Source organism: Miniopterus natalensis, chromosome 19 (genome assembly GCF_054644295.1).
Source record: "Miniopterus natalensis isolate mMinNat1 chromosome 19, mMinNat1.hap1, whole genome shotgun sequence".
In the NCBI taxonomy this organism is placed as follows: Eukaryota; Metazoa; Chordata; class Mammalia; order Chiroptera; family Miniopteridae; genus Miniopterus; species Miniopterus natalensis.
Window position 1 is genome coordinate 37,011,306 of NC_142099.1, and position 27,080 is coordinate 37,038,385.

General features: G+C 43.6%; 1 protein-coding gene across 1 annotated transcript in view; it reads right to left on the reverse strand.

Annotated features, from left to right (window-relative positions):
* The window catches only part of POU2F1 (POU class 2 homeobox 1), a 109,586-nt gene extending 83,767 nt beyond the window's left edge, over nt 1–25,819 (reverse strand). The window contains exon 1 of the mRNA XM_087827822.1: nt 25,746–25,819. Within this exon, the coding sequence (XP_087683948.1) occupies nt 25,746–25,806 (61 nt within the window). The 5' untranslated portion in view covers nt 25,807–25,819. The remainder of the gene's footprint in view (nt 1–25,745) is intronic.
* Between the last annotated feature and the right edge of the window lie 1,261 nt (nt 25,820–27,080).

Below are 27,080 nucleotides of genomic sequence, written 5' to 3' on the forward strand. Positions count from 1 at the left end.
ACTAATTCAGCAATAATATAGCAGTAAACAAAAAGTATCAGCTGCAAAGTGAACACTGGGCACATTTCTGTATGTGACATTAACATTAAGGAAAACCTATGTACACATGGAAACAATGCAGGACTGAGCTGGCATTGCCTGAAAGCAGAAAAAAGGAGAAAGAATTTCAACAACTGTGTATGGAAATCCATACATACACACAAAACGGTTCTGACCTCACACTATGCACAAAATCAATTCCAGACAGATTAATGACCAAAATGTGAAAAAAAAAAATGAAACACTTTAAAGCTTTGGGAAAATGTAAGAGAATTTGAACATGGAGGAGAAACATTTCTTTAATAACAAGTACAAACCATTTTTTTGGCTGATAAATCTAACAGTATTAAAATTTCAAATGTTTGTTCATCAAGAGCCTATTTAAAAATGCAATTAACAAACCACAGTCTGGGAAACAATATTAGAAAACATATAACCAAGAAAGGATTAGAATCCAAAGAAGTCCTACAAATCAATGAAAGATAAAACAATCCAATAAAAAATAGGCAAGATAGATCAACCAGCAATTCATAGAAGAAACACATGGCCAATAAGCATATGAAAAAGGTGCTTATCTCATTCCTAATAAAGAAAATACAAATTAAAACCTCTAGGAGATAGCATTTCACATCCATGGAGCCAGGCAAGGATGTGGAGTAGTGAGAATCACACTACCAGTGAGCTCATCAATTGATGCAACCACTCTGGCCCTTCCTAGCCCAGCCTCTGATGCGACACCACTTCTAGCTCCTGGACATGTACACACACACACCTTCACAAAACTCCTGCAGCACGCCTGCACAAGGACATACCAATGAGGTCACCCACAGCAGCACTGCGCATAGAGCCAAGAACTGGAGACAGTGGAAGAAGGAACACATCAGCTGCGGCACATGCATCTAGTAGAACACTCTACAGTAGTGACAATGAATGAACTGTGGTAGAGGGTGTGCTAAATTGACCACAATTACCCCTTCCCTGCCTCCAGGAAACTCTGTGCCGTGCCCCTGCTGCTTCTCCTTCCATAGCTGCATCCTTCCCATTGGGATGGACTTGAACAGGGTGCAGCAGGGTCATGTTGGCCTACTCCAAGCTGAGCTGAAGCCTCAAGCCTTGTAGCTTCCTCTAGCTCTCTCATACCCTTGCTTGGAGGCCTGGGGAGCAAGATGGGCTCACCTCCCAAGGATGAAGTATGAGGAACAGGTGAAACATGGGGAGAGGGAATAAGCTGTCTCTGCCACAGCATCTTAACCTTCCCCAACCTCCAGCAACCCAGAGCTGATCACAGAGACATGAGCAAGCCTGGACAGAGTCAGCAGAGTCACTGAGCTGACCCACAGTCTCAGGAGCAATAATAAACGTGGTTATTTAAGTCAGTAAGTTTAGGGGTTTGTTACAAAGCAACAGATTATTGATACAGGAATGAATTAAAGCTACCCATATTAACATGAATAAATTTGACAAATAATGTTATATGTAAAAAAGTAAAGCTGCACAAAAATGTATAAACATTATCATACTGTATATATGATATTTTAAAAGCCTGGTTTAGAGATATACTGTCTGAGTATGAAGGGTGGCTGGGGTCAGAGGGAGGTGCCATCAGGATAGGTGCCCAGGTACCCAGCCTCCTACCTAATCCTGCCTAGAGTTCACACAGCACTTCACACAGGCTAACTCCATAACAGCAGGATTTGTACTGTTTGTCACTGCTTCCCCAGCTCCTAGAACGACTGGCTGAAATTCTCATTGAAAACTCTCAGGTAACTACCATGCACCCTGGACTGAGAGTATAGTCCTAGTGGGAGTAACTGGCGCGGTAGCAGTGAAGATGGCAGTTGGCAAACTACAGACCACAGGCAACATCTGGCCTGCTGCCTGCTTTTGTACATCTGCAAGCCAGAAATAATTTATAAACAGAAACACTTACAATAGATCTGATGGTACAGAGCACTAACTTTGAACCCCAATTAAGCAAAATTCTATCCCTTCCAAAAAAATTCTATTCTTCTCATTAGACCTGTATTACAGAAATATTTACTCAATTATAATATTTTGAATTTTTAAAAGAAATATATATATACACACACACAACAGCTCTAGATGTTAAATCTTGTGTAAATTTAGGTAAGTTGTTAAACTTGGTGTCTGTTTCTGCATCTGTATCTACCTGAAAGAGTTGTGGTTAGAAAGAGAAGTAATATACAGAGAACACAGCTGGCCACCAGGAAGAGCTCAATAAATACTGGATATTACTATTAGTGGAGGAAAACAAACAAAATATAAACAAAAATATAATTATACAATCTTTGCAATTTCTCCTAAGTGCAATAGAAAAAAAGATTAAGATAGATAATAACCAGGCTGTCCCCAAATGCCCAAAAATCACAGAGTGTGGCACATTCAGAAAAAAGAAGAAATATGAAAGAAATATAAAGGGGAGTTACTGATTCTGGTCCCTTACATCATCTCACAAAAAAGATGAAGAGGCACCAGAGCTGTGAGAAATACCTCAGCTCTGGCACTCACAGCTTAGCCTGGAAACCTTGGGCAAGTTATTTAACTTAAATCTCAATATTCCTCTTCTGTAAAATGGGGGTTAAAAACATTATCTGCCTCCTAAGACCCCTGAATACAAAATGAGATAGCAGCTAAGCACCGTGTAGTGCTGGCACCTCATGGGGGCTCCGTAAGTGGGGCCATTATGATTACCATTAGCTGCTAAAGTCTTGTCTAAATAGGTCCCTTAATGTTTCCCACAAAGTCAGTCATTTATAGTCTCTGTTTTCCATTGTCTCCAATACTCTCTGCCTCAAATCATATTTCATAAAGCCCTTATTTCACTCCTCAGCACACTTCTTTAAATCTGAAGCTACTATATATTCTTAGCCCTGTATATTTCTAACATTTTTAACTGAAAATCAATGGTGGGCTCAAAAGAAAGGTATTTTTCTAGGGGAAAGAATTATATAACTGACATTAGGCCAAAATGCCATCCACTTCTCATCATTTGGACACAGGTATACATAATGCTACTATAGGGCTCTTCCATTTTAGTCTCCACAGAACAAATAAAATAGAGCCCATGACTCACAGAAGTTGTTTTCAAGTTACCTTACTCGTGCTCATATGAACATTGGCTGGCTTTTCTGTTTAAATCAAAGAAAAAGCAGTGCCAATGTCAGATTGTAATGTGAAAGGCTGTTGGATGCTCCAGGTGAGAGCTGATTCCTCCGCCTGCCTACTCTTGTACAGAACAGCAAATGGTCCCCTGCAGGGCAGTCTACAGCTCACCTTCCCAACTTAATAACAATCTTATCACCAAGAGCATCCTGAGCAATAGATGGCCTCAAGACGCAGCTCCGGTTATAAATTTAGGAACAAAATAAAGGTCCTCGGGAGACGTTTCCACAGGCACGTCAGACAGCGGAAAGGGACTCCACATCCAAACAGGACTGTCCTTCCTTCTAAGTAGCTCTCTCCCTGAAGCCACTCAAAATGATGATGCCTCCAAGTCAAGATATGGGTGGCTATCACCAGTGTACTCAGACCCTCGTGCATCAGAAATGTGCACTGAGGCTCTTCTGAGCAGCAGTCATAGTGCTGCTATATCCCAAAGAGTTTTTCAAATATGAAAACCACCAAATCATCTTTCCTTTCATCCACAGGCAGCTCATCCAAAGACCATCATTTCTTCACTTTTCTGGAAGCCTATGTGAGGTGATATAGTATAAACATCACTGAGCTGCAAGTCCAACATCTGAATTCTAGTCTCGGCCATCAATGAACAGACGCTTTAGCCTCAGTCGTATTCACTTTACTTAGGGACTCAGGGTGAATGTCCTCATCAATTCATCATCTAAAATCCAGGTTCTCTCCGCCATGTATCCTACCCCCTCAATAACAAGAAGAATCATTATCATTTCTCTATCAGTTACGACCCTATCAACTTCAAGGAAGAGGAAACCTTAACACAAACTGAGATAAGTTTTAAAACAAAGGGAGGGTACTTATTGGCTCAAGTAACTGGAATAGCCAGAAGTAGAGCTCATTAAGGACATTCAAGCAGTATCTTCAGGATCCGGTATCCCCCCCCCTCCCCCCCCCTCTTATTTTGACTATTCTCAGACTTCACAGGGGGCCAGATAACTGCAGCCACTCTTGCCTCCAGCAGCCTGGTTTAAATCCTGCAAGGATGACTCCCCCCATAGCTCAAGCAGAAGCAAAAGCTGTGATTGGCTTCCCCTGAGAAAATGCCCACTACCTGAACTCACCACTGACCGGGGAACCCAATCCCGAAGGCCAGAGCAGAGAGCACCATCTCTCAGGGATGGACTGAAGTGGGGAGGAGCAGTCCTTCCAAGCAAAACCAAGATGTCCATTACACTTCTCCTACCCAAAGCCAATCCCTCCTTGGAGGCCCCTATTCCCGCTTCCCTCCCTGTCAACTCTGTTCCTCCACACGTTATCTTCCAGAACCTAATCACCCCTCACACCTTCACCTTGATGTCAGGCAGGTCATCCACACTCTGGACAAGTGAGAAGTCACCAGCTCCTCCTCATCTCCTCAATCCACCAGTCACCAATTCTCCGTTCAGGCCTCTACCTCGCTCTTGCCTGGTTACTGTGACTGCAGCTGACAGGCCTGCCTCCAGTCTCGCATCACCCCATCTATGCTCCATGTCACCTGTAACCTAAAGTTCAAGTCTAATCTTTTCCTTTCTTGATACTTTTTAATGTCTCCTTGTTTCTGCAGCATAAAAATGATCTCATTTCTGGCCTTCACCTCCTAGTTAAATCATGCCAACTGATGCAACTTCCAGAATTTAGTTAAGCTGGTTTGACCTGTCCTGTTCACATCGCTCTTCAGGCTGGAATTTATCTGGGCTGCTCTGTGGATTCCAGGGGTTCTCCCCTACTCTAGACATCTGGGAGGTGTCCCTGCTTTCATGAAACCTTCCCAAGTACCCACTGGGACTTCCCACCTGCAGCCTGGTGCCCAGCCCCGCACACTGCAGCACTTCCCCACCTTCAGCCTGGTCCCAGGCTCATGATTCTCAAGAGCAAACGTGCTTTATGGTCATTAAAGTGCTGTGTCAAAACGCAGAGGCCTGGACCTAACCACTCTAAACATACCAAACCAGAACCAGGGCCCAGGCTCCCAGATCACGAAAACGCTTCAAGGTGGTTAATATCACCTGCCCCCATCTCTAGGCGAAAAACCATGACAGATCTGCTTAAGGAAAGCAATTCCTATTAAATATATCCAGTTCTTCCCATTGTTCCTGGCCAGTCAGGAAACAATAAATGTCATGGGATGTAAGTAAGTCTTACACATTACGGTGAGTTATACTCACCAAAAGTCACGCAATGGAAAAAAAGAAAACTAGCATACTATTTCTCGTCATTCCAATTTAAAATTCTTATACATTTGGGGGGGGGGGGACAGATAAAGAAATGATCTGAACCACCATTTTCTCTGATAATTGAGAATAAAACATTATCCTATATGTTCCATCGCTGAAGCCAAGGACAAACATTTCTGATTTTAGTTTCCAGGTTCTCTGTGGTTATAAGTCAGACTCTACATAGTACTTGCTGCTTCGTAACAATGAGTAAAACTCACACTACCTTCAGCACAGGCTTCTGTGCAGCCAGAATTGAGCCACGTGTAGAACAGCTCTGGTGTGGATTCAACTTGAGCAGTGCACAAAGAAACAGAATTACTGCTCCATCAAATCTCACTTAGTAAACTTTCTGCCTACCTTCGGGACTGACCCTGGTTCAGGTGCATTAGTAGGGTGGCAAGAGGCACAGCGGCCGCCCTCATGGGGCTGAGAACAAACTCACTGCAGCAAAAGCACATTACTAATGTTGCTCGAATTTACAGTCAATAGAACTGAAGCTGCCCAATGTTTTTATCTGTATTCCATCATAAACTCTAAATCAGACTAATATCCTTATTAAACATTTTTAAAAAATACTAAGGCATTTCCTGGCTTGAAGCAGCATTATCTAAAGTTTTCTTCTTCAAAAACGAAATAATGTGTGAAAGGCTTTAAAGAACCCAGTGTCACTGAAGCACAGAACTCACCTGTCACACAGCCATCTGGAATATTTAGCCCAAGGACATAACCAAGGCAGAAGAGGCTCCATTCTACATTCTAGTCAAAATCAAACTGACAAACTTCCGAGATACAGCTGGAGTCTGAGTGTTACTGAGGTGCCTTTTTTTCTAGTTGCATCATAAAAGGGAGGAGCAAAGAGGAAAAATAATGCAGCAAAGACACCCAGCCAACTTTTCTATTCTTTTCCTCACTGAGACAGGCAAACTAGCACCAAGTTAAAAAGGAAAAAAAAAAAAATCTAAGAGGAACTTTTTTTTAAATTAAGAAATCCTTAACGAAACACAGCTCCAAGTTTTACTCTGGAAAAAACAAAAACAAAAAAAACACCTAGAAAAACATAGGATGGAACATGACAGTAGAAAAGAATGACACCTTCTTGTACAGGAGAGTTAGTAAATCAACATACAACTCAGAGTTTTGTTTCTGACCCTCAAATACAAACTCTTGGGCTGATGAGAAATAAAACCATAACTCAAATCATTAAAAGCACTGCAGGCTTTTCTTTGAAGTGAAACTCTTTTAGCCTCGTAAGTGAACTTGTCCCTTGATAGTCAAGTGTGTCTAAGTTTCAGAAGTATTTCATGGGCAAATTCATCCGAATGCGCTGTAATGCATGCGCTGTGATGGGGCTGCCCCATTTTAAACATGCGCTGTGATACACACTGTACTGCAATAAAGCCAGGCCATGTTTTAAAAACCCAAAGGCCCAATTAGATTATGTAAATGTGAATTGTGTATGCAGAAATCAGTCAGTACCCAAAGCTCCAGGTAGCATGGCATCTGCACTATCTTTGGCAGAGAACGTGAGAACGCCACGTGAGAGGCACAGGACCCTCAGATCGAAAGCTCTGGACAAGTCATCCACGGCAAGAGGATTCTTCTGTGATCAAGAAACTATCAAACTCAGTTACATTTTGAAAGAATGTGTTAAGCTTTTCCATTGGACACAAATACTCTGATTCATTTTGCATTTGTGCTCAGCTATGAACATTGTTTGGTTTGGAGTTTGCAAAAAAGTAAAAAAACAGATCTAATAAAAGCTGTAACTTAACTACACAATTATACAGAATATGGCTAACAATTTGACTTGTGCTCTTAATTGATCGACAGTGGAGTTTATTATGGTGCTGGTTCCTCTTCAGTGAGAAAAAATTACCACTGACAACAGACTTGGGGATCTTAGACCCTCTCAAAAGTCCCTATTAGTGCTTCTGCAGGGGCTTCTCCCACAAGGAAAACTGCAGAAACAAGTCTGGGCAGCACTTTGGAAAAGCACACTGTGCAGCCTCAAGCAACACCCCAGGAGGAGGTAGCGGGGACTGCTGCTTGGTGGGCATATTCTAGAAAGGAAAACATCTGTGCTTCTCCTCATTGCAAAGACAAAACACATGAAACCTGGACTGCTGCTTCTAAATATACTCTCCACAGAGGTCTGGTCAGACAACCCTAACAGCAAACAGAATGGCCTTCATTTGTAAGAAGCTTCTAAAGGGGCCCTGTTACAAGATAAATGGTAATAAAACAGTTAAAAACCTGGGGAAACCGCCCACTCTTAGAAAAGAAATATATTTGATTTAAACAATCAATATATAAAGAAGAAACAGAAAAAATTATCTTATACCATATCTGTTTTCTCTTAATTCTTAATAGTAGAATACAGGTTAATTTAATTATTTTACATTATACTCTGTGAAGCCCGTAACACTGTATACTCAGTGATGACAAAATGATACAGTATTCCCGCCCACTTTGCAAAACCTACTATGTCAAGCAGAAGACATACCCTTAATCAGACCAACAAGCTCAGGCTGTCAAACCAGGAGAATTTCCAAGAAGTATGACCTTTTCATGGGAAATGTATTTTCTTAGTACCCAATACAAAGAGACATAAAAGAAAATCAAACCAAAAATTTCCCACTAATATATTGAAAATATCCCCCCAAACTATTTCTCTCTACAGTCAGCAAAATATTGATAAATACTGGTACAAATGAATCCATGATTAGTCTTAAAGCTGATCATGAGGTTTTCTTATAAAACCTCTCTCTCTCTCACACACACAAAATCTATTTTTTTCTGAAACTGTTGTTATATCTTTACTGATCTTTTGAGAAACACATTTTGAAATGATTAATATATGAATTTGGCCCTGGCTGGCGTGGCTCAGTGGTTAACGTGTGGGCCTGAGCACCAGAGGGTAGCGGGTTCAATTCTCGGTCAAGGGCATGCACCTGGGTTGCAGGTCTGATCCCCGCCCCCAGTCGGGGTGTGCCTGTGGGAGGTAATCAATGTGTCTCTGTCACACTGATGTTTCTCTCTCTCTCTCTCTCCCCCCCCACCTCACCCTTCCCCCTCCCTTCCACTCTCTCTAAAATCAATGGGGGAAAAATCCTCACTCCTTGGGTGAGGAATGAATTTAAATGAGTTTGCTTTTAGAACCCTAGCAAAATAAACTGAAGACTGTGTAAGCATATTCATTTTTAATCTAGCCTAAATTGAACCTAATTAGGGAAGTTAACAACATTTGAAGAAATAAAATAATTCACAATAAAGAAAACAGGGATGTTATTAAAATGTATTTTTAAAATAATGTCCCAGTACACCAGAAGACTGATGTGTATAATATATCCCGGGCCCTCAGATTTCTTCTGCTTATGAGATTGTTAGAAACTATTTTTTAGAGTCAGTTTGATCTACTCTGTTGATTAAACATAGGTGCACTGGCGGTCTCTAGGCCAAGGTCCTTAACATGTTAACTGCCCCACTATCCCACCAAATGTCTTCATCCTTTGGGTTTTGTTGAACCTTTCAGAACTGAAGAGGTTTCTGTTATTACAGCTGAGGCGCTCAGCAGGGCTCACGTGTTCATATCCCATTCGAAGCTAACTGCCTCTTCACACACTCTGATTGTCCTTCTGCTGGGGTGTCTGTAATCTATTACTAATGTTTAAGAGTATTTAATGGGTTAAGAATAAATATAATGCTATCATTCATATATTTTCTCCCACGTGTTATATAACTTCTATATGCAGCCTCTTCAGCAGATAGAACCTTAGCTATTTCACAGTTACATCTACCCATCTTTTCCTTTTACGGTATCTGAGTTGTGTAGAGTGCCAAAAGCCTTCCCATCCCTAAAACTAAATAAAAATTATTCCTCATTGTGTCAAAGTGCTTTTCTGAGTGTTTCTTTAAACATTCAAGTCTTGAATCTCTCCAGAATTCATGTCTGTGTATTTACTGTATAAGGTATGACCCAGAAACACATTTCCCCTCCAAATGAACAGCCAACTTCCTAACACCACCACCTGGTCCCTCTGCCTAATGCAATTTAAACCACTGTAGGCTCCTAAACTCTGCTTAATGCTGACAGGGAACTTTCATGTCTGCATTAAAGTGATCGCTTTTCAAAGCACATTATTGTTCAAGGGGCTCCGTATGCTGCTTCCAGCTTTCCCAGCACCTGCTAGAATGACAATAACAGGGAAGGGTGGGGTGGGAGTATGAAATTTGACTACAATGCCAAAATATAACCAGCAGCCACCCGAGCACTTTGCCATGTGTACATACACTCGCACACCTGGGCAGCACTGTTCACTGTGTTCTTTGACTCTGGCAAAACCCTGAAAAACGATACAGAATAAGCATCATGTTTACGCTAACTGGGAGCTGCCACTGCCTAACAGCATGGCAGACACACTGTGAGGAGCAGAGAGTCACAAATAGTCCAAAGGCTGAATTTCAACCTTTCCCTTTACTTAAAAAGCCGTTTAAGTAGACTACTTACCCTTGTGTTGTCCTTCTGTCTAGGGCAAACAATGCTTTTAGAGGACAGTGTGCCTGGGCTAAGAATAGGAAAGGTAAGTCCAGAGAAGAAAATGTTCAGGATGTGCCCAGCACTGCTCAGGGCAAATCACCCTAGCAGCAGACAAGGTATGTTCTGATCATGAGCCTGACTGACCCACTTCCTTGGCCCTGACCAAAGAAGATCATGAAGCAACAACTCTAATTCTAGCTTGGCTTCTCCTGAAGCAAGGTAAGGTACTGCCCAGTGGAAAGCACTCTACCACTTCACACTTTCGTTTCCCATTAACAGGTGTGCAGGTTAACACAAGCAGGTGTTGCTTCTGTCTGCCAGTCCTGTTCTCAATTACCAGCAGGTATGGCAACGAAATCAAGTTTCTGAGAACCAGGCCTGCCCTGAGCTGCCAAGGTAGTGGTACCTTTCAGGTGCCACCTGAGTACCCACTGGTCTTCCTGTACAACACGACCACCTTCTCTACCTTCAATGACAACCAACAAATGTAATTTCAAACCCAGTGCAGCCCAATCTTTATTCTGGAAAAAAGTAATAGCCTATGCTGAGCCAGCAACCCTGTACTAGTGTGGACACAGCAGATATAATTCCTGTCCTTGTGGAGCTTATAATCTATAAAAAGCTGAGAAAGAATATGCATAGAAGATCTCCATCCTTCGAATTTTTCCAAAATCTCCTCCCCTCTGAAGGAAGACTGTTTTGAATGGCACTCACCTCCCCACCCCATAATGCCCTTTATGGAAGGTGCTCGGCACTTGTTGGCCTAGGAGGGGGCACTGTGACCTTGGCTGGTGCATCCACAGCAGGACTACTGGGAGGAGGCCACTGTCCATTCCATCACATGGGGCCCTGTCTACAAGGCCTCCGAGGAGAAATTTCCTTCTGGTCTTAGAATCAGAAATTGTGCTTTTCTTAAAAGAAAAGTCTGCTTACTTTCCAATATTATGCCATAAATTGACTAGGTTTCTCTTTTGCACCACCTACTATGAAGCTTAGACACATTTGTGCCCACTGAGAACAAATATCAGAGATCTCTTATCAGGTTCTTTTATTTTACATACTTGTTTTGCATTTCTTGATATAGTTTATTAATCCTTATAAACCACCTTATATTTGGGACAAAATGAAACAAACGAATAAAATTTGCATTAATGCATTATAAGAAAAATTTTCTTTTTAAATTTAAAGAGTCTGGAAAAAAGTCACATTGAGAAGAAAAGGGAGAGAAAGAATTTCAAGAATATGATGTATGGATTTAAATGTAAAAACCACTCAACTCTCAATGGACTGGGGAAATGGAAGGGAAAAGAAGAGGCAAGAGCAGAGAATTTCCTAAGGAATTTGTATTTATTTATAGAATTGGACATATGGTAGCAAAAAAATGACTGTGTAGACTCAAACCAATTATGTGGCTTAAGTCATACATAATATTTAGAAATATTTATTATTCCACTCAACATGATAAAAATAACAGTCACAGGTGATAAAGAAAACATAAAAACTGCTCCATAAAAATGGCCAAAACGGTAGTACCTGGAAAAACAAACAAACAGGTTGTTATTAACCTGTTTCTTATCTGAGCCCCACCCCATATTAGAGAAACCTCTATGCCTTGCAGCATGCCTGCTGCCCTCTAGCTTTCTGGACGGCCAGCATGATCTAGGTGGGTGCTTCAACTCCACAGCCTGCACAGGCAGATCATACTCTTGCTAGACAGCTTCTTACCTTCAAAGTCGCTGTCATCTTTCCTAGGCACCAAGGTCTTCCAATGTTGTCACTGCTGTATGTCAACCCTGGATCACACATAACACTGTTGAGCCACCTCCACTCAGAATTGTCAGCTTCCTAATGTCTTGCTCCCCGTGCTCCAGAGCCCCAGCTTGCTGGGAGCTTAGACCCAGTTCCACAGCACTGAGGAGGTTGGGGTGGAGTCCTGTCAGTTCCAAGTCCGTAAGTGGTAAATACACTCCAGATCGCCCAACACACATCACCTTCCCCTCCCTCCCACATATTGGAATAGAAAATTAAAATGTCTTAAGAGCAGGCAGAGCAAAAAAGTAAGCGTACTCTAGTTCCCCTCTGCTAAAAGCAACGTTTTTGTGCAAGGGTGAGGCTCGGTTCCTCCCTCCAGGACCACAGGACCACAGTGCCACAGCTCACCTGTCCCCACCCCGACTCTGGGATCCCCTCTCTATGAATGAGCAGCTAACAGATGGCTACAAATAAAGCATCTGACTCTCAAGGGGGAAGGTGCATGTAGCATCTATGGTTACCATGCAGGGTCAATGAGAGACCATTCAGAATAGGTGATGTTTTTCTGATCACATTTTATTCTTTCAAAAACACACCATTTCTTTTAAACTCTGGTTAGTCCGCACACCAGTTGATTCCAAATAAGCAAGACCTGGCTGTGGTTGAAGTTCTGCTAAGTGGACAGGAAGTGAGGTACAGGGGAAGGAGGGCAAATGTACACAGTCCCAGGGAAGAGAACCTTGGCACATGGGCCACACCATAAGGACAAGCATTGTGCCCACTCCAATCATACACTCAGAACATACCATAGTAGGGCCTTGCAAACTGTAGGCATTCAATAAGTATTTGCTATGAATAAACTTATTAAATGAAGTAGATTATTCTGTAAAGTACTACAGAGAGCTAAAGAACAAGCCCACTGCCAATAGGTGGCAAGGCCAGGACTCCCACCCAGGTCTGCCTGGCTCCTGAGTCAGTGCTCTTCTACTTCTCATTGGGAGACGATTCGCCAAGGTCTCTTGTAGAGGACCCAGTCACAAGAAAAACATGCTCCATCTCCCTGGAAGTTAATTTTACTCGAAGTTGAAGAATTTTAAATATTTGGTATATAAAACAAATACCAATATATTATGAAAGAGAACACAGAATTTATAGTCATTTTCGATTAAACAGGCCATCACCTTTTCCATTGTGCAACGGCCCCTGGCTCTTAAGGACACCAGTGCACTGTCCTTCTAGAGGTGCAAGGATAGAAGAAAATCTGAGGCTCAAAACAGCGCTCCATAAATACTTGATGAGCACCAAAGGCATAGCAAGCATGTGTTAAATGCAAGGGATACAATGTAGTCCCTGCCCTCAAAGACCCTAAGCTACTCTGAAAAAGAGAAACGAGTTAACCAATAATTAAGAGTGCTAAGATAGATGCTTGCAGAGGATCCATAGAAACAGAGGAGCTTGTGGGGAATATGTAAGAATTCCCAGGGGGTGACCCAGGCACTACTTTCATTCATAAGGAATTAATAATATGGGAGAGCAGGGAGAAGTTAGTCATGGAAAGAGAATAATATTTAATGTTATAAATTTTCACAAAAACCATGGTATTGTGAAAGCGCCAGAATTAGTGCAATGTAAGAGAAAGAAATCACATTACACTGGGAAAATATACAGAATAAGAATAAAAAATTCGTAAGATGCCCAACTTATAGTGAAAATATGAAAATGAAAACGATGTATTTTTCATTTATCAACATAGCAAACATTTAAAAGACTTCAAGTAAACTGACACTATGAAATATCACAGATAAAATCTCTACTGTAGATAAAAATATAGAATGGTTCCTCTCTCAAGGGCAATCTGGCCACATATACAAAATTCAAATGTTGATGGATACTTATAACTATGGAAAAAATCTAACATACCTCAAAAGAAATCAAGTAATTAGGTTGGCCCATCAAAACAATAAAATACTGTGCAACCCATTATAAAGGGTGAGGTAGGGTGTGGAAGGTTGGGAAAGACTGTTAGGTAAAAAAGGCAGGTTAGGCTAGTTTTTGAAGAACTGAAACCTGCAGACACGTCAATATATTCCAGTTTTATAGGACAATACAAGGGGAAATTGCCCCTTGGCTGACTTCACTGGGCCTCTCTGATTAACCTGAGTCACCAGTGGTCAGCTGTGACCACCCTGACTAATAATTCCACAATCAATTTATCATTTGTTATTTTACGCCAACAGTAGTCATTTCAACTGAATAAAGTTCAGAGACCTTTTAAAAAGCCAGCCTTAAAATTACCCAGAGATTCTACCTAGCAAATAAAAAGGACTGCTTATTTACTTGGATAAATACTAAATAAGGAGCCATGCAAAAAACATGGGGGGGGGGGGCAGGTTATATAACAGGCTGTACACTGTGAACCCTCTAAATGGTGTGCACGTTCACGAGGCGTGTGACGTGGACACAGGCGCGGCACACTGCAGGTGTGTGCATACACGCAGGAGGGCGTTCCAGGAAAGGGCTCAGAAACAGAGCCAGCAGCACACTGCTCCTTACAGCCCTGTGTAGTTACACTATGAAGCTGTGGCCCCAGCAGCAGGGGCTGGAATGGCTCGGACACTAGTCTAATCCCCTGAAATCACACCATTTCTTCCAGCAATGCTCAAAATGGTTCATCCATCTCCATATCTCCCCTAACATCAGATGTTTCACCAACAGTGACTGGCACACTAACAGTGATTGGCCTACAACTATACGTATATTACAGTCCACCAAAACAGCATTCTTGCTGACTGCATGAGGAAGCGTGGGGATGGGAGCTACTCAGCAAGGTAGTGTAAAGAAAACTGTTTCAGGCACAGACAGCCTAGCAACTAAAGGTGATTCGGGGTGTGATTAAACAGGCTGTTAGAACTGGGAGCACCAGTACCATGAATGACTAACTTCTCATCAGAAACACAATCAACTGTCCTGTGGCCTCAACTGAAAGCTACACTCCCATTTGATAAAAGCTTGGTAGGAGAAAGGGGTGGAAACAAAGCAATGGTATCTGCCTGTACATAAATTTTAAGTCACAACTCATTTGAGGAACATTAAAATACTGTAAACACATGTTAATAAAAATATGTCACCACAATAAGGCCTAATTTCCTTTCTAGCCAAGTGGGTCACGAAAAAGTATGATACCCCAAATGAAAATTATCTGGATGTTAGCATCTGCAAATTGCTTCCGTTTAAAATACAATTCTTCAGAGGAATCCAAAAGGCTCAGGATTTATGGGTACCAGGATCACCAATCTGCATACAAACAGCTTCAAAATATTTTTATAATCAACCTCTGGAGATGGCTGAAAGCTAGGCTAGCGTTAGATCTGTAAGCAAGTGTCCATGTAAGAGCACTAAGGACAAACTCAGAAACAATTGGTGCTAAATTCATACAATTGGCGTTGAAGTAGCAGTTAGTGGTTAAGAGCATGACGATTCTCTTGATTGCCTACTTCCATGACCAAGATAGGTCGGAGACCTAGGTATGCACTCAGTCTCTTGACAGGGCAGTTTTCTCACCTGGAAGGTGAAGGTGACAACTGCATACACCTCATGGGGTCATTGTGAAGATTAATACGAAAATGCTGTAAAGCAGTTAGTGCATTAACTAGACAAAAGACTCAGTGAATGCTGTTTATTACTGCTGTCACTAAAAATGAATACATTGGTTGGAAGGTGTGGAATCTCCTCCAAATATTGCCTGTGTATTTGGCCACTGAAAAGGACAAGGTCTTGAAAATCATCTTCAACTCTTCAGCTAAATCCTGCTCTTCCTGGACCAGCCAAGCCAAACTTCAGTTCCTTGAAAGTGCAGTGTTTTCACTAGTTTCAAGAATTATATATGTATCATTCCATTTGCCTAGAACACTTTCAGCTCCACTCCCTACTCCAGCTTTGGGCGATTAGCTTGGAGCATCCTTCCTGTCTCTGGGCATACCACTTCCTCGGGGAGCCCTTTCCAAACACTCCAGTGAATGCAGAAGGACCAGGCTGGATAGTTAATTTCAGTCCAGTTCATGCTCCCATTGACAACGACTACAGTTCTTGATATGCTTACTGTCCTTGTTCATTCACATTCTAATAAGATATTTCAAGCCTAAAATCTAAATACCACCTTTCCAGAGAGTCATGTCAGCTCTGTTGCTAAGACAGGATGAAGCCTATAATGTTTTATAGTCTTAATATGTCTGTTAAAATGGTATCAAATGAAAGCCAACCTACTCAAGGGCTCTGCTGTTTACTGGTCTTCACCTAAGAGATGTTTCTGAAGAATTCCACAGCTTGAAAAGAAGGGAAAATGAATGACAATAATCCACAACTTATCTATAAAAACCCTATGGGCCAGAAAAATTAAGTGATTTGTTCAGCACAGAAAGCTAGACAGAACTACAAACAGAATAAGGACCCAGGGTTCCAGTTCTGTTCCTTCCACTACAGAGCCTTTTTTGTGCACCAAGAACCACTCAAGAGATTCTAAGCAATAATCTTGAAATGCAACAAGTACTCATTCAATGTTACCAAATGAGTTGCAAAGCTTTTTAAACTACAGGTAGACTACTGTAGGAAAAACTCAAGAGGGAAGACCTGGGCCTTCACATGTTGAAAAATTTCCATGGGTGCCCTGGCCAGGTAGCTCAGTTGATTAGAGTGTCATCCCGATAAGCCAAGGTTGTTGGTTTGATCCCCAGACAGGGCACATACAAGAATCAACCAATGAATGCATAAATAAGTGGAACAACAAATCAACCTCTCCCTCCCTCTCTCCCTCCACCCCCTTACTCTCTCTAAAAATCAATTTTAAAAAAAGTTTCATGGGTGATTCTTATGGCAGCAAAGATCAAGAACCCCTAGTTTAATCAATCAGTACCATTTGCTAAATATCTACTCTGTCCCTGGCAATGAGTTTCTGCTCTCAAGGCTCTTAGGAGGAGACAAGAATTACTTATATAAACTAAATTAGAGAAAAAAATAAGACTGTGCATAATGAAGTGCTGAATTTGCTGAATTCAGAAGAAGTAGCACAGGAGCACAGGCTTGGATGAGCTATTTGTGGAACTAGAATAATGGATAGGTAGGTCCCTTGTGATAAATAGGCTAAGTTTTCACCTAGTGCAGTGGCAGAGTCCTAAGGACCCCTAAGGGAACGAAGTAGAGGAGTGTGAGTTCCCTGTCCCATGCCCACCTCAATCACAACAGCTTCACCCTTACCTTTTATACAGTAAGCTGCTGCCTCAAACTCATTTTAAAAATAATTCTAACGGCTTTTAAGAGTTTGAAAACTCTCTTATTTACAAATACAAAAGAAAAAGGAAAAAAAATCAGTGGTGAAGTAACTTGTTCCAAAGTCACAAAGCTAATTGGTGGTCTAGAACCCAGGTCCTCAGTCTCCTGTACCCTTTGCACTGTGCCACCCCACCCACCACGACATTCCAAGGGAGGGACTGCATGAGTTTGTCAGCAAGGTTCTCACAGAGCACCCCAAACACCAGCCTGACCAGAACAGAGGGTTTGCTTTCAGGTTTTGTATCTCAAACCTGGGTGGGACTGTGGAGGGAAGGGAGAGAAGCCCGAGCAAGCAGCAGAATAAAACACAGTCACCCTCCCAGAACAGCTCTTGAACACAGTTTTAGGGAGATTTTTAAAAAAATTAAAACCTGATCAAAGAAACACCATGTTCGTGGTGGGCCTGTAAGGGAACTTCCTGGGTGGAACTGTTCAGTCATGCTCTTCAAGGAAGTAGTAAAAGATAAGAATGCATAGGAGGCGTGGAGGTGGGACAGGGGTACATGGGGGTGGGGGCAGACCACAGAAGGGCCTGAAATCACCAGCCAGTTTATGTTTGCTACAATACAGCAGCTCCACTGTATAGACGGAGTGGGGAACCTTTTTTCTGCCAAGGGCCACTTGGATATTTATAACATCACTCGAGGGCCATACAAAATTATCAATTTAAAAATTAGCTATGAATAAAGCTCCTAGATTTATTGAATTTATTGAATTTTTTATTGAATTTATTGAATTTTGAGCCTGCAGTTGCCTTGGCAGGGCCAGACCAAATGATTCCTAGGCTGTATATGGGTCGAGGGCCCGACGTTCCCCTCTCCTGGTAAAAAGTTTCAGAAGAGGTAGGGGAGTAGTTCCCTCTCCCAAGGTGTTGACCACACCTGGAAATGGACACCTTGCCGCCAAGTGCCCAGAAGCACTGGAGAGCTCAAGCTCCTTCTCTCCAGCACACAGAGCTGATGTAACTCTTGTGCTCCTGTAAGAAAAACTACCACAGGACTTTAAAATACGTCTGCTCTCCATTTGTTACTCTCACAGCATCCCTCTGACACTGGTATTATCACCATCTCACTGCTGTAAGAGACAGCCATAGAAGTCAGTGCCAAGGCCAAAATGAGATGTCTAGGATTTAGTGTTCAGACTCAATGCTCAGTCTACACACAGTGGCATGAGCGTAAATCTCAATCCTCACATTTCTATGTTTATCACACAGTGAACGTATAACCTAATAGGATCCACCCAATCATATCGGAAATGACATATCTAACACTGAATTCACTGCCTATTCTCCAAATGGCTCCATCTTCCAGTGTCCCTACTTCTGTTCATGGTGCTGCTCTTGACCATCTAAGTTCAAAACCTTGTTCCCCTTTGACTCTACTTAGTTTCTAAACACTTTAAATTAAGGGCTTTGATCATAGCTCAAGAACAAAAAAATTCAATAACTCCCTACTGCCTAGCAAATGAAATCCAAACTCCTACACCAGCATCACAGCATTAGAGCTCTCCTCACAGTCGCAGCCTGGCTCCCACCACTCTCCAGAACATAGCCTAAGTCATCACTAACTTCCAAGTGTTGGCTATTCCCCAAGCAGTCAGTGCTTATTAAGCACATGACTTTGGGAAAGTCACTTAATCTGGGCTTTATTTTACTTAACTATAAAATGGGTATAATAATACTTGCCTGAAAGGACCAACTGAGGTAATAAAAATGAGAGTGCTGCTATAAATTTTAAGGTACTATAAAAACACCGACATTATCATTATGTCACAGTTATGGTAATTTTATTTTATACCTGCCTTGCTCCAGAAAGGATATAAAGTAGCCCACATAAAACACGAAATAACATGAGTTTAAGGCGGAAGCAATAAAAGAAACACCAAACAAAATGGAACTGGGAATGAGGCTAGGAAAAATGCATACCACAATCCCCTATGTAATCTTTCAGGTTAGTAATTTGGCCTAAACACTGTAGTTTGATTTGGAAAGAAAACTAAGTCAAGTAGACAGTGTCCAGAGACTGAAAACAAAACCAGTAGTCAGAAATAAGCTAGTTCCTACTGTAAGACCAGCAAGGTTCATATTCCGTGGTGTAAATGCACAGCATCCTCATTGTCTTCATCCAGGATGATCTAGTTCATTACATACCAGATGGAAAGCCTCTGGAGGTCAGGTAATTGTCTTATTATGTTTGTATCTCTAACAGCACTTAAAGCAATCAGTTAACAAACAACACACCTCAATTTTTTTATACTGGTTTCCATGGATCCAGTCTCTCCCTATTTCAAACCCTCTTGCACACTACCATGTTAATCCTAAAACATTACTTTTATCACAAGATTCTTTACTTCAAAACCTCCCTAGCGTCCCTGAGCACAGAACAAATGCCTCCCTCTTCACCTTCATAGCACAATCTAGAACATGACCTCCTGCCTTCTCCCTCCTTTAACGCCTTTTTGCCCTTTTAAGCTCAGCTTTAAAATCTCATCTTCCACTGAAAGTCTGAGTAGCAGCAACGTGGTGGAGGGAGAGACTGGGGAGGACACTGGGCGGTTAGAAGTCTTGTGTTCTCATCTGTACTCAGCTGTTCAGACTATGGGCAAGTCCCTGACCCTCTCTCTGTGACATCTCCTCATCTTAGCTGTGGCTTAGGGCCAGTGCATCTACATTACCTTCCAGCTATAAGGTTCTAGGATGTGTGGGTTCCTACAAACTCGGACACACCCTGATCTCTACTCTGATCATTATTATCTGCTACATATTTTAATATGTAATTACAAACACTGTCTTTCAATCTTCCCTGCTAACTGTCCCACAGCAGAGCCTTATATTCCCTTGTCCCCAAAGATAACAGGCACAAGACCAGGTATATGGCAGGCACTTTGTGTAAGCAAAGAACTTCAAATAACTATTTCTAAGAGAGTGATTATAATAGACTTGCTGCAGTATGAATCAGCAAAAAAAAAAAAAAAAAAAAAAAAGGGGGTCATCTTTTTCTTCATTAAACAGACTATTAAAATAAGTGTACTAAGACAAGAAAACAGCGAAGTCACTTTTCTCCAAAAAGTATATTCACTCAGTAGGTTACAACGCCAGTCAGCATAACTCCATTACTTAAGGTGACCTATTATTTTACTTATACATTATTGCTATGGTTCCAACATAAAAACCAAGTGACACAGAGAATTAGGAAATAAATCACGTGACAAACTGTACTTGCACTGACTTTCAATGTTGCAGGCTGTGTAAAGCTACTACAATTAATACTCATATTGAGCTTAGTTTTGTGCTTTTCGCACCGTCTTTTAAAAAAATTAATATTATGTATCCTTTTCTGGATGAATACCTAGATTCCTGGACAGTACTTGAAAAAATAATCTGATAAACAGAGAGGCTTGCTTATTCTTCGTTTGCTCTTTATTGGTCCTGTCAGCAAAATCTAGGCAACACTGAAAACCTAAGTTTGTTTAACTGGAAAAAATTAAAAAGAGAAAACAAAGAAGCTGTATCAGTCACTGAGTACAAACAAGACACCATATAAGTTAACTCAATAAATTAACTTCCTGTAGTAAACACACACAGCTCTATAAACTATGAGCATGATACATAAAGAGCTTCTTCAATCAGAGGTTCTGAAGCTCAAGACAATTCTCATATTCCAACTTGAAATATCCTGAAAATGGACCAGTAAGTCAGGCCATGGCTCTGCTTGTGCTATTTTTGGTCCCACTGCTATTACTGCTGAAAGAGTTTACAAGGGCTCACTGCCAGCTTAGACACAGTCAGAAAGATGTCAGTACAAAATAACACCGATTTGTTCCTAAGAAGAAATATAAATCTACAAAGCTATTCAAATTATCTTTATTCACAAAATGTCAATAATGTGCAAAACCGTCTGGCAAAAGATGGAGAAGGAAACTGCTATTCTCTGTGAACCGTAATTATTACCTCGTTCAACCTGATTCCACTCCAAAAGATATTAATCTTATTTAAGCAACACAAAAAGATAAGAATAAAGGAAAATTTTGGCCCAAAGAACATCCTTAAAAGGAAGAAGAGGAAAGACTTCAGCCAGGAGGGATGCAGAAACTCAAGGAAGGCAGACGTGGAACTATCCAGTCCACACACTAAGGCCCAATATTAGATTTCCCCAGAGAAATACATAGTAAGCATGTCTGCCCAGGCATTTAACATTAGAGGAGGCAACAACAACAAGAACAGGGTGACCGAAAAGGGGCTTGTTTTGTCTGTGACTTGCTCTGTTCTGTAAACAGTAATTACTTGAATAGTTCTAAATGCAATCACTTCCATTAGGAAAACACATCCCCGCTTAAAATGAGGCTTCACAGTCTCTATGAATTACAAGAACTGTGTAACCAAACCAATACTGTCAGATAAAAGCAAATTAAAGACAGTCACACAACAGTTTTAAAAGAAAATTAATTTTAATAGTGCCCCAAAGAAGGCTAGTATGCGAAGACTGGGGCTGTACATTTTCAATATTAAATACAAAACAAAAATAATATAACAATAAGGCAGTCATCACTACATAATATTATAGTCTTCCTCGTACAAAGGAAACAGATACTCATGAAAGTGAGTGACCAATTTTAAAAACACAACTAAATTCAAAATCAAGTAATACAGATTCAAGAAACTTTAAATATTTCATTTTGAATGGAAAACACTTATGAAAGATAATATTTAAATGTCCAGTTCTGTGATTTTAGAGCCACCTGCTTACGATAAGAGCAATTTAACATTCTGAGCCCTACACTTATCTCAGAATGCACTGACCAGGTAGATAACAGATTAACAATGACTTCAACCTAGGCAACAATGAGACATTTTATTTCTGCTGCTTTATACTGCCTACGATGCAGAGAACAGTAAATTAAAAATATGGCAGAATACCACACCATTTAAACCTGAATAGCAATAGCTTTTTGTATTTCCCCTGACTAGTGGGATTTTTGACAAGGACAAAATGACCAAAAAAAAAAAGAAATTAGTTTGGGGGAGAGGTTAAAAATTACTTGTACAATAATAGCTTACAAGTAGACTGGTCCTTTTAAAAATTAAAAACATTTCGTGAGCTGTGACATGAATTTTCAGGACCTAAATTCAAAAACACCATTGTAATTAACAGGCGGGGCAAGATAAGAAGAAAGTGACAATGAGTTTTCTGAAAATTTGTGGGAAGCCTGACAGATGCAAAAGCAGACAGGCAGGGTACAACTTCTGGAGGCTCAAAAGTAACATAAAATACTCCATACATCAAGCTTGGCTCACAAGCAATGCCACCACATTCTCCGGGCATTTTAATCATCACTAAGATAAATGAGTTGGATAAAAAAATGTCTAACAGGAAAACTTACTCAGATGTCAAAAATTATAAGCAAAATCACTACCTCACCATGGAACAATTTTAAAAATCACTAATCAATCAAAATAAAATGCACAAACTTGTCAAAACTAAGACAAACTGAAAAAGAATTCCCAATTATATTTTTAAAAACCGTTTGCAAAGCACATGCTTTCCTGTAAGTATTCTACCTTATTTTAAACACCATAATTTCAACCTAGAAGAACAGATAGCCCTCATTCTCTTCAACTTCACTTTATTCATGGAAATAGGTACAAGACACACACATAGTCTCTCCTTTAGCCTGGAAACAGCTACTTACTTATTGGAGTTTGGGGGATCAGGAAGAAGCCATCTAAAATGTGAATGCATCTGGATCATTTCAAGGATGACACTTATTTAAGGCCTATAGTCTCTATTTGAGAATCTGAGGAAATGAATTTTTACAATAGCATGGAAAGCCAACCAGAATACAAAAGGCCACTTCATAATACTCAGCCTTTTCTGCATTACAGAAATTGTACTGGTGAAATTTTGTTTGTAAAATGCAATGTCCATTTCTTCCTCGCAGATAAAATACCTACAGCCTCGGTGGTGGTTAAATTGCAGCTATAAAGGAAACTGTCCCAAGATAAATGGTTTCCCTATGAGAAGGTTTCGCTGCTACACTTCACCTCAGGACAATAAATCAAATTAACTGCACCTTGTCCTCTGTCCAATGACATCATCAGTTTGACCACATCTTGGCAATCGGGTGCAAAAACATATGCTATTTAAGGAAAAAAATCATATTCCTGCTTTTTGTCCACCTGACCTCACGCTTCAGGTCTCTGAAGCAGTCATTCACCTGAATATTCTCGTGGAAGCTACAGATTTTTTTCCCCCCTGCTGCATTTTGGGGCCTGTCTACTGGAGGTTAAAGAAGAAAAATGGTGAGAATTAGTTATTTGAAATTGCCCCATTAAATGTAGAATTTTGTTACAAATTAAACTGAAGACCAAAGTCTCACAAAATGTGTAGCTAGCAACTGACCCTAAAGTGCCTTAACATAATTTCAGAGATTTAACACATCAGTGTTAAAATACTTCTGATACTTTCCTTGGAGAAAAACACACCATAAGGAGCAACACCATGATTTTAAAACACTAATACTACACACACAAAAATGGAAAGAAAACTTCAAGTGGAAAACCAAATATCAAAATCACTGTTTCTTGTACATAGCCCAAGTTAATCTGCCTTTCACTGGCCAACTGTCCTAAATCTACATAGAACTTAAAATCAATTCTGACAACTTAAAGAAGAGGGGCGGGTGGGCTGGAAAGGGAGTAAGTTCCGAGATCAGGGTGGACACAATGCCAGTGTTTATTCCTCCATTTTCACTCATTTAACCATGACACAAACACTCAAAGAAAGCAGAACCCCATTTCTCTTTTCAGGAGTGCTCCAATTAAAATAAGCAAGTCTGTGACAGTGACAGCACAGAATTAGTATCAGCCCCATTTAAAATTCCAATAAAGAGGTTGAAAAGGGAGCGCAGCCCTGAGGAGTTCTTAAAGTGCTGTCAATTGGGATTTCTTAAATACTTAGCTATTCCACAACTGGGGAAAAAAAAAAATGGTTTTAGAAATCCTGCAGACCCCCATTTACAATGCTAGCAAGTGTTTAATTTGGGGATAGGAGCCAGGGGACAGGGGGTATCTATCACCAAAACAAAGTGAAAACCAAATAAGCTTCATTTAGCCTCTGAAAATAGGACAGTCTCCCCCCTTAAGCCCAATATTACTGCACACTATGAGAAAGTCTTTTTAAAACAAAACAAAACAAAGCAGAGTTGATGCTCTGCTCTGCTCGGCGCTGTTGTAACGCTGGTGAGGCCCCAGGAGGGTCAGCTGTGCCCGCGGAGGAGGGGGTGCGTGAGGACTGAGTGGGGGGAGTCATTTTGGTTATTAGTAAATAAATCAAGCGGCAGAGAACATGAGGCCTAGGCAACCGCAGGAGGAGCCAGGCCTCGCTCCTTCCCTTCCCGGCACAGCCTGGGTTTGATCTCAGAGCCCTGTGGATTGCCAAGGAAAAAAAAAAAAAAAGAATCATATCGAACCACAAAAGCACATGGGGCGAATGTAAAATATAAACACGGCGTTGGGCTGTGAGTGGCTGTTATTAAAGGTCTGAATTACTAAACATGAGAGGCGGGGAAAGCCAGGCGGCCATTTCAATAATATAAACCTCCCCGAATTAGACATTATTCAAATGAGAGAGGATCCGCGCAGCGGCGAGCTGGGAGGACCCAGCCCCCGGCGAGCAGACGCGGCCGCGGACCGGGGCGGGGATCCCCGCCTCCCCACTCCCCACCGGAGGGAGACCGGGGGATTAGCAACTTGTCAGGCGGGGGTCCCAGGGCCGGCCAGCCTCACCGCCGCGCTCCGGGAACCTGGGGGCGCTCCGGGGGCGCCGGGCCCGGTGCCGGCCCGCAGCGCGGTCAGGGAGGGGCGCGGGGGCCACCCCGCGCCGGCGCCTCCCACCCCGCTTCCCGGGGACTGCGCCCGACAGAGACCCACGGGGCTGCTGACCGCCGGCCCGAGCACATGCGGCGGCCCGAGAACATGCTCTCTGAGGGGACTTCCCGAGGGTCGTCCCAGGGCGCGAAGTGGCGCCCACCCGCCGCCCTGCGCACCCGGAGCGGAGGCCTGCTCGGGTCTGTCCGGCCCCCGGGGAACGAGCGGGCGCGGTGAGGGGCCGCGGCCGTGACCCCGGCCAGACCCCCAGGGCCCCGGGCGGCGGCGGGCGCTCTCTGCGGACGCCCCCCGCCGCCCCGCCCGCTCCGCCCCGCTGCGCCGCGCCGCGCCGCTCCGGGGACCCCGCGTGCTCGGGTTCGGCCGCCGGGGACGCCCGGGGCCCGCCGCCTCCGGGCATTGTGCCGCCGCCGCCCGTCCTCCACGCCCCCCCCGCCCGGCCGGCCGGGCCGCCCGCCGCTATGAATATGTAAAACGTCTTCATTGTCCTCCTCGGCCACGGCCCCGCCGCGGACCCGCTCGGGCTCGGGCCGGCGGCGGCGGCGCCGGCGGAGGGCGGGCCGGGCAGCCGGCGGACCGGGCCGGAGCCCCCGGTGCCCTGGGTCCCCCTCCGCCCGGCTCCTCCGAGCCTCTCTCCCCCTCCGCTCGGCGCCCGGCGGGGGCTCGGCGCTCCCCGGCCCCCCAGCTCCCCGCCGTTAATTATAATAATCCTGAGTACTAATAAATTATGCTAAGTCGCGGGGGGGCCGCGGCAGCCGGGCTCGAGTATGAATATGAATATGTAAAATGCCGTAATGATTACCTGCTGCTGCTGCCGCCGCGGCTGAACTCTCATCTTGACTCGCTGCTCCTCCGTCCGCCATTTTGAATATTTTAACCAAAATCGCCGGGTCGATAAGCCCTCCCTCGCTCCGGTTCCCCTCCCCCCGCCCGCCTTCCACACCGCCCCCTCCTCCCCGCCCCTCCCGCGCTTTCCAGTCCCCGGGCGCGCGACAGGGGGCGCGCGAGGCCGCCCTCTTGGAGGAGCCCCACCTCTTCGGGCGTTCTGCGCACGCGCCTCTCGGCCCCGGCGGCGCCTCAGTAGCTAAAGCGCCCTCAACCTGCCGGTCACCTCTGCGCTCGGTTTTTCCCGTCTGGGCTCTGCACATGCGCGACTCTCTCCACGCGCCTGAAGGACAGTCCGCGCATGCGCGACCTCCCCGCGGCTCCCCCCTGCGGCGTAACCTGTGCAGCCGAGTACGTGGAGCGCCCGTGCTTCTCACAGCCCTTCCCTGTCGCCGCCTCGCTCCCCTCCCGGCTTTGCTCCGGTTCTCCCAGGGCCCAGGGGCATTCTAAAGGAAGGGCAGGGACCCCGCGACCCGGAGCGTAGAGACGCGTGACTACACGTGGGCGCGCACTTTTTCTGGCTTTGCGCGCGGTTGAAATGCCGGCCACGAGGCGGGGCCGCGCCTCCGCTAGGTGACTTCCGGCCCTGCGGGCAGGTAGGGCGGAAGCGCCCGCCCGGGGGCTGGGCCGAGGCACCTGCGGCGCCCCGCGCCTGCGTCCCGCCGGAAATTTGAATCCGGAGGAGTCCCCGCCCCCGGCCCGGCCGGAGCGCAGTCCCGCCGGCCCGGCGGGAGGGGCGGCGGGGTCACTTCCGCGGCGCAGCGCGGCCGCTCCCCTCGCACCTGACCCCGGGCTGCGCGCGCCCGGCCGGCTGGTTACCGCGCTCGTGCCCCCGGCGCCCGCAGGCTCCCGCGTGGGTCGGAGCGGCAGGTCCCGGGCCTGGGCACCCGCGGGCCGCTGCCAGGCCCGGCATAGGAACTTGTGTGAAGTGGTCACTGAGGACCTGATAAATCATAATCCCGAGTCGGCAGCAGCTCCGTGAATTTTGCTTTGCTGCGTATCTCGGCGTACATATGACAAGCATTTTCCAATCTTTCTTTGTAACTAGCCATAATGCTCTCAGATTTCTTTAACTCGAATGGTAAGTTGTCCTCGACCAGAGCCAGGTGTAATTATTTTACTAATTCTTACTAAGGCCCTAAGGTTTTCCCCAGTTTTTATTTGTCAATTACGGTTTACATTCAGTATTATTTTGTATTACTTTCAGGTGTACAGCACAGTGGTTAGAGGGTAAAAAAAAAAAAAAGTATTT